Genomic DNA, 12466 nt, shown 5'->3' on the forward strand with positions numbered 1-12466 from the left:
AATAGTTGTATCTCTGCCAAATATTGTCCTATTTATTCAGCTTTCAGATGATGTATGATACTCAGTTTCAAAAAAAGTACACTTATGACTGGTTTTGTGGTCCGGGTCAAAATTTATATTCAAAAAGTATTCCACATCTACTACAGTCCCCTCCACCACCACCAGAGGTCTTCATCCCCTAAATAGACCTCTTTACATTTTAGCATTAGCTTAAATAGATATAAGTAATAATAATAATAATATAAATGTACAATAATAATAATAATAATAATAATAATAATAAAGTATATATTAATAATTATATTATATTTACAATGTTAAAAACTGAGATGGATTTTTTTTTCACAGATGTGGATCACCTGAGGCTCATTCAATCAGTCAGCTTCCAAAGACATGTACACTGGCCACACACTTAAGCTAAATGTAAAAACTGTATAGGCCTAGATGCCATTGCATTAGATAACATGTGTTGCAAAGACAACTGTTAGATGTTAAATGATAAAACTATAGAAATAGGCCTTATCTTGCTATATAGTTAATTCAATAGCATGCACCAGAACACTAATAGACAGAAGTGTTTTTAAAGAGCAAAACTCCTTTCTTTTTTTCACAACAAAGAGTGTTTTGTGAATGTGTGCATGTGACAACTATAGCACAAATTCTCCACAAATGTGGCTTGTATCGGAGGGTTACAAAAAAAAACACTCCTTAAGAAAGGCCACATCCAGTCATGACTGAGCTATGTTAGGGTGACCAAATGTGCCATTTTCCCAGGACATGTCCTGGCCAGGATTTCTATATTGCCTATATCCACGTTTTGGCTTTGTTTGCACTGGGCAGAACAATTGTTGTAGCAGAAATCCAATACAGCTTATCATCTAAATAACAGTATTTCTACAGTAAAGCATGGAGGTGCTAATATGTTATGATGTTTCTCTGCAGCAGGGTCTATCCTCTGTCAGAAAGTTGTCAATGTTAAAAAGGTTTACCTTCCAGCATGACAATGACCCAAAGCACACAGCAAAACTGACCACACAGTATTTTTTCTGATTAAATCAACTGAAGCAGATACATGCACAACAGAATCTTGGTGCTCACTGAACAAACAGAATGCAGCAAATGATTACTATATATATTATTATATACTATATATATATATATATATATATATATATATATATATATAATATTCTATTACACACTTATATACTACAACTATATTTTTATGTAGCTTGACTGCCAATGCGGAACTAAATAATCGGAACCAAAAAACGAAATTGCGTTTCCTCATCGGCCTATTTTCGGGATTTGGACCGTTTCGCACAACAGTCTGGTAACGTTACCTGTAGACGCAGAAGTCACATCTCTTTAATTACTACATTACAAAAAGAAGATTAATTAGTTCTTTTGCTACATGGTTATATCATGTAAGTCGATTTTACTATTTAAACTAAGACTGCTTATTCATTCATTCGTAAGTTGGCTGTCGACAGTCGACATACAGTCAGCTATTAGACATGATGTGTTTTATATGTAAAGTTACTGCTGTAAAACGTTAGCATGGTAAATATTCGTTTTGAGCATTAAGAAACAGCTCTAAATGTGTTGAAGGAATAGCTGTTATAGTAAGAAGTCCAGCGCTCAGTAGTGGTGTCCAGCATCAGGCATGTCGGAGTCCGGTCACAGTCAGCCCGGTTTGTACGGACAGGGAAAGAGGAGGAGGAGACGGCGAGACCGAGACCCAGGACCACCGGGTCAAAACCTCTCCGGCCCCAGCCGGGATCGAGACTATGTTCCCCGCGAGCGCAGGGTGAGACTGTGTGTCCAAACATGCTCTGCCCACCTAAACAACATTTGAGACATGGTTTTTGAATGATGACCTCAACATATAATTCAGTGCAGAGATTTTCTGTGTTTTAGATGGCAAATATAATCTTTGTGTGAGGGACACCCATCCTAAAATCTAAAGCAACTGTATATATATTCTTTATTTATAAATACTTGTACTGTTATAAATATATCTAAAATATAAAATTTCCATTCTAATCCATGGAAATATTTAAAAGTTTTGCTTCTGAGGCTTTCTTCGATTTACTTTTTATTACTGTACTGTTATATGTTTGTTTGTTTGTTTGTTTGTTTACTCTTATTATTTATTTTAATAATTTTGTAATTATTTAATCAATTAATTTAATTCAATTTGCATTTAATTAATTAATTGATTGTAATATTTTATTTTATTTGACATTTATTACACTTTTTTTTTTCATCAATTTTCCCTGGACCCACGAGCACTGCACCATTATGGGAGACCCTGGACCCCATTTTGAAAACCCCTGCTTTAGTGAATTGTGCTGTATGATATTATTATCATGTATTATTAGGATGGAAGTGAGGAACCTACAACTCTTCTACAGAAGACTCCCATTATTCTTGCTAAACCTCCTGGAGAGCGAGTAAGTGTACAATTTGTGTTCATTTGGTTTGGTTTGTTTTTTTATATAGTATATATAATACTGCCTTTATTTTTTATTTCAGTGCAAACCAAGTGCTCCAGCAAGTGGAGCCCCATCTTTGGAAAAGCCAGTCATGTTCATTAAAACCAGAGATGAAGGGGGGAAACCTGGAAACCCTCCTGATGTGGCTCCTTCAGTCTCAGGTGTAGGAACTGCCAAACTGGAGAGGGAAGGCCAGCGGCCGACACAACCTGTGTATCAGATCCAGAACCGAGGAATGGGCTCCGCTGCATCCGGAGGAGCTGTGGATCGTCAGTTTTTTTCTCATGTTTTGCTCCTTAACTTATCTTTATGATTACAGTGGGAGTTGCAATGCAACGTTTTACACACGTAAACTTAAAAGGAATTGTTCAACCAAAAATGAAAATTTGCTAAAAAAGAATAGTACTCTCACCCAGGCCATCTAAAATGTAGATGGAGCAGATTGATTTAGAAATTTAGCATTACTTCACTTTCTTCCAAATGTATCCTCTGTAGTGAAGGGGTGCCGTCAGAATGAAAGTTCAGACGGCCAGTATAAATTTCACAGTAATCCACAAGAAATCATCACATCTCCAGTCCATCAGTTAATGTCTTGTGAAGTGAAAAGCTGCATGTGTTTATTATACAAATCCATCATTAGGACATTTTAAACTTAAAACCATTGCTTCTGGTTTGTCCTCTATCCGTAATATTGCTTTCTATAGTGAAGAAGTTGTCTCATATGACTAATCCAAAATGGTAAACATGTCTGTGGATTTTGATGTAGGTCAACAGGATGGACATTTTCACTGTTAAAAAACCTTTATGATGGATTTGTTTTCTTAGAAACAAAGCTTTTCGCTTCACGTGTCATTAATTAATGGGCTGGAGTAAATTATTGTGATGTTTTTATCAGCTTTCTTAATTCTGACGGAACCCATTCACTTCAGAGGATCCATTGTTTAGCAAGTGATGCAATGCTAAATTTCATCAAGGAAATAACTTATCTACATCTTGGATGGCCTGCAGGCGAGTACATTTTCAGCAAATGTTTGTTTTTGTGTGAACAGTTCCTTTAAACTCTTATTATGTGTACTTTACTTCTTGATTTGCAGCTGTGATTGGCCAGACTAAACTCCTCCCCCCTGAGAAGATGAAAAACAGCATTAAACTGGTGGATGACCAAATGAATTGGTGTGACAGCGCTATGGAGGTAAGGGCATATTTTTTGTTGATAATGTTAGGCTTTGAATTTGTTGTATTTTATAAGAGCATAACAACCAGGTGAATATAGGCTGAATGTATGTTTATTATGTCTCAGTACTTGCGAGACCAGACGGATATGTTAGTAGTGGGAGTTATTGGGCTACAAGGCACAGGCAAGTCCACAATCATGTCTCTCCTGTCTGCAAACAGCTCTGAGGAGGACCAGAGGTAAGTCCATCATCAGCATCCTGATTTTGTGTTTGTTACCTCAAGTTCATTTGCCTTTCCACTTCAGCGCTATTGCATTTCACCGGGTGACTCTCTGTCAAACAGGGCGTATGTGTTCAGAGCTCAGGCGCAGGAGATCAAGGAGAGAGCTGGGAACCAGAGCAGCGGAATCGATTTCTACATCACTCAGGAGAGGGTCATCTTTCTGGACACGCAGGTCAGACTGTAGAGCCGCACAGAACAGTGCTGTTTTCTAACCTACTTTCTTGACTAATACTCATTCTCATCTCCAGCCAATTTTAAGCCCCTCTATTTTGGATCATCTCATTAATAATGACCGCAAGCTTCCTCCGGAATACAGCCTTCCACACACGTATGTGGAGATGCAGGTGAGCACTTTGTTCTATTTTACAAATAATGTTGTGTATTAATATAACGTAATATTATGTATTAATAATTACTACATGCCATGTATTCATAATAATAATTATGTTACAGACTTTTACAAATAGTCTTCGATAGCTTATTTGCAATATTCAAGTAATTCTACTTTACAATCCATTTTCTGTAGTTTTAAGCAAACTGAAATTCTGCCCTTTTTGTTTTTTCCTATTTCCAACTGTTTGGTGGTGTAGTCTCTGCAGATCACTGCCTTCCTCTTTACCGTGTGTCATGTTGTGATTGTGATTCAGGACTGGTTCACGGATATCAACTTATATAGGTATACCATTTATATATTTAATTACATTTTTAATCTGCTGTTTTGGTGCACAAGAATTATTCATTTTGTACACAAAATGTATCACTGACCCCAAACCTTTGAACGGTCACGTGTATTTATATTATATACTTCAACTTCAGTTGTTGTAGCATTAAATAGACAATAAATTACAGTCATAGTCAGAATGTAGGAATCCAGAGACTCTGTGTGGCATAAAACTAACAGCTGTGTCTATAAACAGGTTTCTGCAGAGTGCTGAGATGCTGAAACCCTCGACTCCATCAGCCAGTCATGACAGCACCAGCTCCTCAGGGGCAGATGATGGCTCGGAGTATTATCCTCACATAGGTCAGAAAAACATTAATGGTCATTATTATTCCTGAATCAACTACTGAGCTATAATGAGCTATCATGATGTATGAAACTGCTGGAAAACGCTCACAGATTTAGTTTTGTATAAGGCTTTAATGCATGTGGTTTCTTTCTATGTTCATAGTGTTCTTGCAGAACAAAGCAAGGAGGGAGGAGTTCTGTCCACGAAACCTGAAGAAGATGCACATGGCAGTTGACAAGCTTATGGCCCATTCCCACCTAAAATATAAAGGTCAGTCCACTTGACATGACAGTAAACATGATTCATAAACCCAGCGCCATTTTGTGTTTAACTGATCGACTTGTTTTGCTTTCTCCCGTAGGCACATTATCCATGCTGGATTGTAACATATTCCCAGGACTGAATCGAGATTACTTGGAGACAGAAGTCAATCTTTTCCTGTTACCTATGATGGAGAATGATGGGGAAGATGCTTTGACAAGAGCAGGTCAGGAAATAGCTGTTGTTAAGCTACATTTTAAAACTGTAGCATTATTTCAAAGAACTAGTCATAACTAAATGTGTTCCTGAAAGTCTTGAGGCATTTCTCTCTCTCTCTCTCTCTCTCTCTCTCTCTCTCTCTCTCTCTCTCTCTCTCTCTCTCTCTCTCTATATCTATCTATCTATCTACATATATATATATATATGTATATGTGTGTGTGTATGTGTATATATGTGTGTGTATATAAATATTTTATGCAAAGATTTAGTTCAGTACCGCTGTTTATTACATTTTTGGTAATGTTTAACAATTGTATGTTTAATTTTATATGTATTATTTTATAGCTCATATTGTCAGAGAGCTCATGCAAGCCTCTCTTTAAAATGACAAAAATTATTATGGACTTTTCCATGATTGTCCATTGTTCTTGATGAACCTTCTCACTGGGTGTGTATCTTTTGTGCACCAGGTTCAGGTCCCCCTCTTTTCTCTCTGCTGCCTGGGTACAGAGGTCACCCCAGCTTTTCTTCACTGGTTTCTAAATTCCGCAGCCAGATCCTGGCTATGTCCCGCTGCCAGCTCTCTCACACAATTCTCACTGAGAAAAACTGGTAAGGCACACCCTGACACATAATGCTTCTGTTCTTCCTTTCGGAACTGAATTCCTTATGTACCCTTTTTTTTCATCAGTTTGAAAGGAATACTTTGATATATATTCTGTTTATATATGTACATTTTAAGATAATGGATGACTGCGTGTGTTTTTACAGGTTTCACTATGCGGCTAGAATTTGGGATGGTGTTAAGAAATCATCTGTGCTCTCTGAATATAGCCGGCTACTTTCATAGTCATGATGGTGTCACAATAACTGAGTTTTTATTAAAGAGGACTGGGCTCCTGCTCGGATGATTTCAGACTGGATACAGTTCTCAAACAGACGATTGGGCCACAGAAATGCTGTAGCGCTGAATGAGGTTTAACCCTCTTCTTCTGTGATGTCTGGATCAGTGGAGTGCTTTGAGAGTTGTTTATGAAAATTCGTGTTAAACGTGTTAAACTCATTTTGTTATTGCAAAAGTTAAAATGCAAAGATTTAGTGATGTAAACATTTTATTTATACAGTAAAAATGTGCAGAAACCTTTGGTCTTCATATTTGTTTTTAGCTGATGTAAATGAAATGGTTTGTCAGCACACATTGCTTTTCAGATATGCTTGAACAAAAAAAAAAAAATATATATATATATAATATGTGTGGCTCATGAAATAAAAATAATAATACAAAAGATGTAATTCCATCACTATTTGCTAGGTGGTTCAATTTTATCTTATCAGACATCCATCAATATTCCATTATTCAATTTGTCCATACTATTTTGGAACATTACTAAATCATAATCAGTTATTGTTTATTATTAGATATTATTACCGAGATATCATAATTACAATATTCACTGTACTCTGAAATGTATGATATAGGAAAAATATTTGAAATAATTAGATTATTTGTTTGTTTATATAAATGTATTGTTTATTGAACATGGCATCGATATATATTGTAGACTAATAAAAGACAGCTCTAACGAGAAGTTATATATGATACTGAATATATGATATATATATATATATATACACTGAACTAAATCTTTCCATAAAATATTTACACACACACACACACACACACACACATATATATATATATATATATATATATATATATATATATATATATATATATATGTTTATTATTATTATTATTATTTGTTGCGCATGCGCAATGCATATACTTGCTGTCCGGACGAATTTAGGAGATGGACTCGCGCGTGCGTGCATGTTTGGGGGAGGAGCCAGCAGCAAAACACGAAAATTATTAATGAAATCATTATATTGTAAGTATACGCGTTTTTAAGGAAGACTTTTCGTTTTCAACTCCTTTTATATACCATAAAATGTGTGAGAAATATGCTACAATGAAAGTGCTGGCACTAACTTATATCTTGTCTTTTGAAATGGCAGGTTTCTTATACAGGTTAAGAGATTTGATTAATTATATAATAAAGTGTGATAGCCACCGTGCCTGATATAACGTCACTGTTACGCTTTGAAAGAAAAACGTCCAACTGCACAAACACAGACCACACCCTCTAAAGTTCCTGGAGCAAGATTCAAACTGATTTTATATTGGCATTGAGATGCTGTAAGTTGCACAAAGCACGGCAATGCATCTGTATATGTAATGCGTATTTAGACTGTAATACTGTCCCACCTTTGTTTGTTTGCTGGTTACCTATTGTTTGTTCTTACTGTTTCAGCCTGAAGTAGCTGCACAAGAGTAGTCATGGAAATCTTACACTTTGAGGAGGTGCAGCGTGTCGCAGGTGTCAGAATACAGCTGCAGCAAGGTGGTGACATTTCTATTCAACAGTATGTAAGTGGTGCAATGAATTCCCCCTACATGTGAAAACACATCTCAAGACTCATCTCTTTCAGTGAACTTACATTGAAATGACACTCTGAATTGCATGCTTGCCATCTGTTACCATCTTAGTCATGCGCATGAGCAAGAAAACATGCAAAATAGGCCTGGCATTTACATGACTTGCTCGAAAGTCATTTTAGTCTTTTTTTATTTTTTTAATTAATTTTGAAAAATTTAATAAAAAAAAAAATTTGTATTATTTATATATGTTTAGAGATCTGTTCTAATATTTCTGGTGGGAATGCACAGTCAAAAAGATGGTTACAGTCTTGCTTTTAGTGTCAATATGCCCTTAAGCTAATTGTTTAGACTGAAAACTGGGTTACTCTGGTAATATATGTATAATTTTCATTAGGAAATGAGTTGACAAGAAGTACAAATATTGGTGAATATACACTATCATTCAAAATTTTAGGGTCAGTATAATTTTATTTATGTATTAAATGTTGCATTAAAATGGCCAAAAATTACATTAAACACACATTGTTACAAAATATTTATATTGCTATTTTTTAAGCTTTCTATTTATCAAAGAATCATGAAAAAAAACATGGCTGCCACAAAAATATTAAGCAGCAAGACTTTTTTTTTTTTAAACCGTGATAATAAATAATAAAGGTTTCTTGAGCAGCAAATTTGCACATTAGAATGATCTCTGAAGGATCATGTGACACTGAAGACTGGAGTGATGTCTGCTGAAAATTCAGCTTCACCATTAGAGGAATAAATGACATGTTAAAATATATTACAACTGAAAATAGTTATTTTAAATTGTATTCATATTTTAAAATATTATGGTTCTTACTGTATTTTTGATAAAAACAAATGCACTCTTGGTGAGGATAAGTGACCTTTCAAAAATATGAAAGAAAAAAAATCTCACCGACCCCAATGTTTGAAAGTAATATATATGATATATATGAATTAACTTAACACAGACAACTTGAGATAAAGTGAAAGCATGACATCATGTCCTCCCTAATTTCTGCTCTTTTATCAAATGTACACTGTATAAACTATCAGTTTTCACAAGATTATTTTCTTTGTTTTTAAGTTTATTACAACATCATCTCTACACCTCTACATAGTTTCTCAGAAGACTCCAGTGATGAGGATGCCTGCATAGCACCACGGGCACTTAATAGTGAGGAAGGATCCGTGTGCTGTGTTTGTGGTGACAACATCACCTTCTTGAATAAACTGATAGAGCACTTTAAGACGCACACAGACGAGGTGTATTGCCACCTGTGTCGGACAAAGTTTGGATATGTAATGCTGCTGGCGTTACACTTAAAAAATGCCCAACCAAAGTAAAGATCTGAGTGTGGAATCTGTGGCGGTCTCTTTAGTTGCATGTGGCTTCTGAATGGACATATGGAAAAGCACCAGAAAGACACAATGGAGGTAAAACCTGTGGTTAAAATGGAAGAGACAGATGAAATCAGCATCAAAGACGCCATAAAATACACTGATATGAGAAAAACAACCTTATGGGATCATTCATATTGTGTCTCAGAGCAAGTTGCTACAAATGACGCTTGCAAGGCCACGCAGAAACGCATCGACAACTCCACAAATCAAGCCTCACACATCAAAACAGAAACCGAAAGATTGCCTGTTACTGATAAACAAAACGACATCTTCAGCTTTTCCTCATGCCTCTTGAGTCAATCAGAGCAAGAGCATCTAAGCTTTAGACTGAAGGAAGAGAATGACATTGAGGATGGGCTCGGAGAAACTGCAGCTTGTGAGGTGGCTGCAGAAGAGGAAATTGGACTGACGGAGGATGACGAAAGTGCTGTCACAGACGACAAGGTAAATCCTGACTCACTACCCCCTGGTGACACGGCGTACATCCCAGATGTGGACTTAAGCTCAGATCCTGATGACAGTGACTCAAGAAGCAGCTCCTACGACAGTCACCGAAAGAAAAAGAGACGGAAGAAACAGACCCCAGGCAGGAAAAGACCTGCAAATAGGAATCTAGGGTCAGTGGACATTGCAAAGAAATTTGGGTTTCAGTCTGATTCTCCCTTTTGCTGCTATGGCAAATTCGCTAATTTGGGGAAGCACATGGACGATTGCAGGAACAAACTGAGGTTTGCTTGTTGCCTGTGCAGAATGGTGTGTGAGCATGAAGAGTTGCTGCTAAAGCACATGACCGAAAAACACCCCTCAGCTGGGTATGTCTGTGCATACTGCCACAATGTTTTCTCAAGACAGGACAGTTTCAAAAATCATGTCTGTTTGAGAAGACCAACAGGCAGCATAAAATTGCCGGCCACCCCAGTAACCCAGTTACCTGTTGTGCCTTTATCCGCCAGCAGCAGTCAAGTAAGACCTTCTGCCACTGCTTTGTACACCAATCAAAACCCCATTCAAATTATCAAAATAACTCAGACAGTGAACAAAGTTTCCACAACCCCTGATCCTACACCTGCGGAGACCACCTTGGGATCAGCTAAAGCTTTAACGCTGCACCAATTGCTTCAGGCAACTCCTGTGATTCCTGCTAAGGTGACTGACTTGGTTCCACAAGTTGTGGCAGTGCCTAAAACTCTTGTCAGGCCCCATTTCCCTCTGAGTTCTTGTGTCCCTCGCCCGAAAGTTCCTGTCCTTTTATCTTCGGTTGTGCGCCCCTTAATCCCAAATCCGGCCAGGATGACTCTTCGTATCCCTACCCCTTCCAATCCACCTCTTCCAGCTCAAGTAGTTGTATCCTTCTCACCTACTGTGAACGTCTTTACACCCAGGCTAGTATCAGCCAACAGGCCTGTTCTGAGAAAAACGCCTCCGGTTAATATTAGACCCCTACCTGTAAACATCCCACTGATGACCTCGGTCACTTGTCCTACCCTGGTCAGGTCTCTTATTGGGAACAACCAGCCACAGATCCCTCCTGCCCAGGTTAAGGCTCCGTTACAAATAGTGGGCATGTTTGTGAACCGAAGCAGGGATTTGGCTTTGCAGAAGCGACTCAAGCAGAGTTGGCGCTCAAAGACCATCTTCTCCTGTCGTCACTGCGGTGTGATCTCGAGACAACCATCGCTGAGGGTGCGTCATCGCTACTTACACCGCGGGTCAAGGTTGTACAGATGTCAGTGTGGAAGGTCTTTCCAAAGGCAGCTGCATTTGCTGAGACACCAGGTTCAGCATGCTGAGTCGGTCCGATTTGTTTGTGCACGATGTGGAAATACATTTGAAGGGGCGCATAAACTGACCTGGCATAAACGGAAGCATAGAAATGGCAGGCGGTGTGCGAAGAAGAAATGCATGACGGCTTTTGACTGTAGCTGTGGACAGATGTTTACAAGGCCATCTGCACTGTTGTGGCACATGCTTAAAAACTCAAATCTTTCAAACCGCACTCGAAAAAACTCACAATCTGTCTCTGTTTGAATTATTTGTGTAAATAAATCACACATAAGATTGTAAACTCACCTTTTTAAACATCTGGGCCAATCAACTGCCCTAAGTGATCTTTGTACAGTGTTTGTATTATGTAGTCAGCGGTGATGTAATCAGATTTCTTCTTCTTTTTTTTTATTTTTCTTTTTTTTTTTTTTTGTAAGCTGAAGACTTAGTCCAAATCTGTAATAGCACAGATAGTAACATTTTAACACCATAGATAAGTTTTGTTTCAGAGAAATGTTACGTGAGCATTGGTATAATTGATCTTTATAATTTATATAAATGGAGATTGTTGTTCTCTGTCATAAGATGGATGCAACTACTGAAAGAATGCTGAGTATTTAAAGCAAGCTCTCGTTTATTAATGACCAAAGAAAAACACAATTTTTCTTTTTCATTTTTATAAGGGTTTTGTGTCATAAGGCTATGATTCACTCTTACATTTTTTTTTACATAAATACTCAAGAGAGAGGTTTTTTTTCCTTTATAGCTTTCTCATCATAATATAGTTGGGAAAACACAAAGTTGTGCTAACATGAGATGGCTTTATCAAAATGTGCAAAAATAATGCTGTAAACGTTTTTTTTTTCTCCTGGCATTTTTATGTATATTTCACAATACATCATGCAAAACTTAATCTTGATTCTAAAGCACTAAAAAGGTTCTGGATTGTGTCACTATGTTTTTTTTTTTTTTAGTTCCTGAATAAGCAGCAACAAGTTAATGACTGGTCAAATAATGAGTCAGGTGCCATTCATATGCTTTCATACCAGCATTTTCAAATACTCAAAAACAGCAGTAAAACTAAGATGAAGTTCTTGTTAATAAAAGAACTACACACAACGGACCCGACCTCTTTTCTTATTCTCATTCTCATTCTCATTGCCCTTATATAATCATTATACTGCATACAAATCTAGGTATTAAGTCTCTTTATCCAAAACAATAAAGAAGAAAGACACGCTTAACCAGAACGATGGCCAAACATGCAACATAATTTTGTCCACAAGGAGGAGATACTAGAGAGGAAAGAAAGCCTCTGTCTTAATGAACTTAAATACAGGCTTGAGCAATAAAGATTTTTTTTTTCCGTTACACCACTATTCTGAAGACCATAATACGCAAAACCT

At 37.1% G+C, this 12466-nt stretch overlaps 2 protein-coding genes across 8 annotated transcripts; both read left to right on the forward strand.

Annotated features, from left to right (window-relative positions):
- Nucleotides 1–1272: 1272 nt before the first annotated feature.
- On the forward strand, nt 1273–6470 carry LOC132103017 (nonsense-mediated mRNA decay factor SMG9-like). Of its 3 annotated transcripts, none has more exons than XM_059507801.1 (14): nt 1273–1427; nt 1612–1810; nt 2385–2456; nt 2539–2767; nt 3593–3690; nt 3799–3911; nt 4017–4128; nt 4205–4300; nt 4547–4632; nt 4874–4980; nt 5129–5236; nt 5328–5453; nt 5917–6058; nt 6218–6470. In XM_059507801.1, exons 2-14 carry the CDS (start codon nt 1667–1669, stop codon nt 6294–6296), a joined length of 1512 nt encoding a protein of 503 aa, XP_059363784.1. In that variant the 5' UTR covers nt 1273–1427; nt 1612–1666; the 3' UTR covers nt 6297–6470. The 3 variants fall into 3 exon arrangements, with proteins under 3 accessions (XP_059363784.1, XP_059363786.1, XP_059363785.1); XM_059507803.1 differs by having other exon boundaries at nt 1296–1333; XM_059507802.1 differs by having other exon boundaries at nt 1297–1427; nt 1618–1810.
- A 773-nt stretch (nt 6471–7243) lies between these two features.
- Nucleotides 7244–11771, forward strand: LOC132103018 (uncharacterized). Of its 5 annotated transcripts, none has more exons than XM_059507806.1 (4): nt 7244–7335; nt 7759–7874; nt 8980–9121; nt 9196–11771. In XM_059507806.1, exon 4 carries the CDS (start codon nt 9279–9281, stop codon nt 11322–11324), a length of 2046 nt encoding a protein of 681 aa, XP_059363789.1. In that variant the 5' UTR covers nt 7244–7335; nt 7759–7874; nt 8980–9121; nt 9196–9278; the 3' UTR covers nt 11325–11771. The 5 variants fall into 5 exon arrangements, with proteins under 5 accessions (XP_059363789.1, XP_059363787.1, XP_059363791.1 ...); XM_059507804.1 differs by having other exon boundaries at nt 9014–9121; XM_059507808.1 differs by having other exon boundaries at nt 7759–7848.
- Nucleotides 11772–12466: the final 695 nt, after the last annotated feature.

The sequence above is a fragment of the Carassius carassius genome, chromosome 24 (assembly GCF_963082965.1).
Source record: "Carassius carassius chromosome 24, fCarCar2.1, whole genome shotgun sequence".
In the NCBI taxonomy this organism is placed as follows: domain Eukaryota; kingdom Metazoa; phylum Chordata; class Actinopteri; order Cypriniformes; family Cyprinidae; genus Carassius; species Carassius carassius.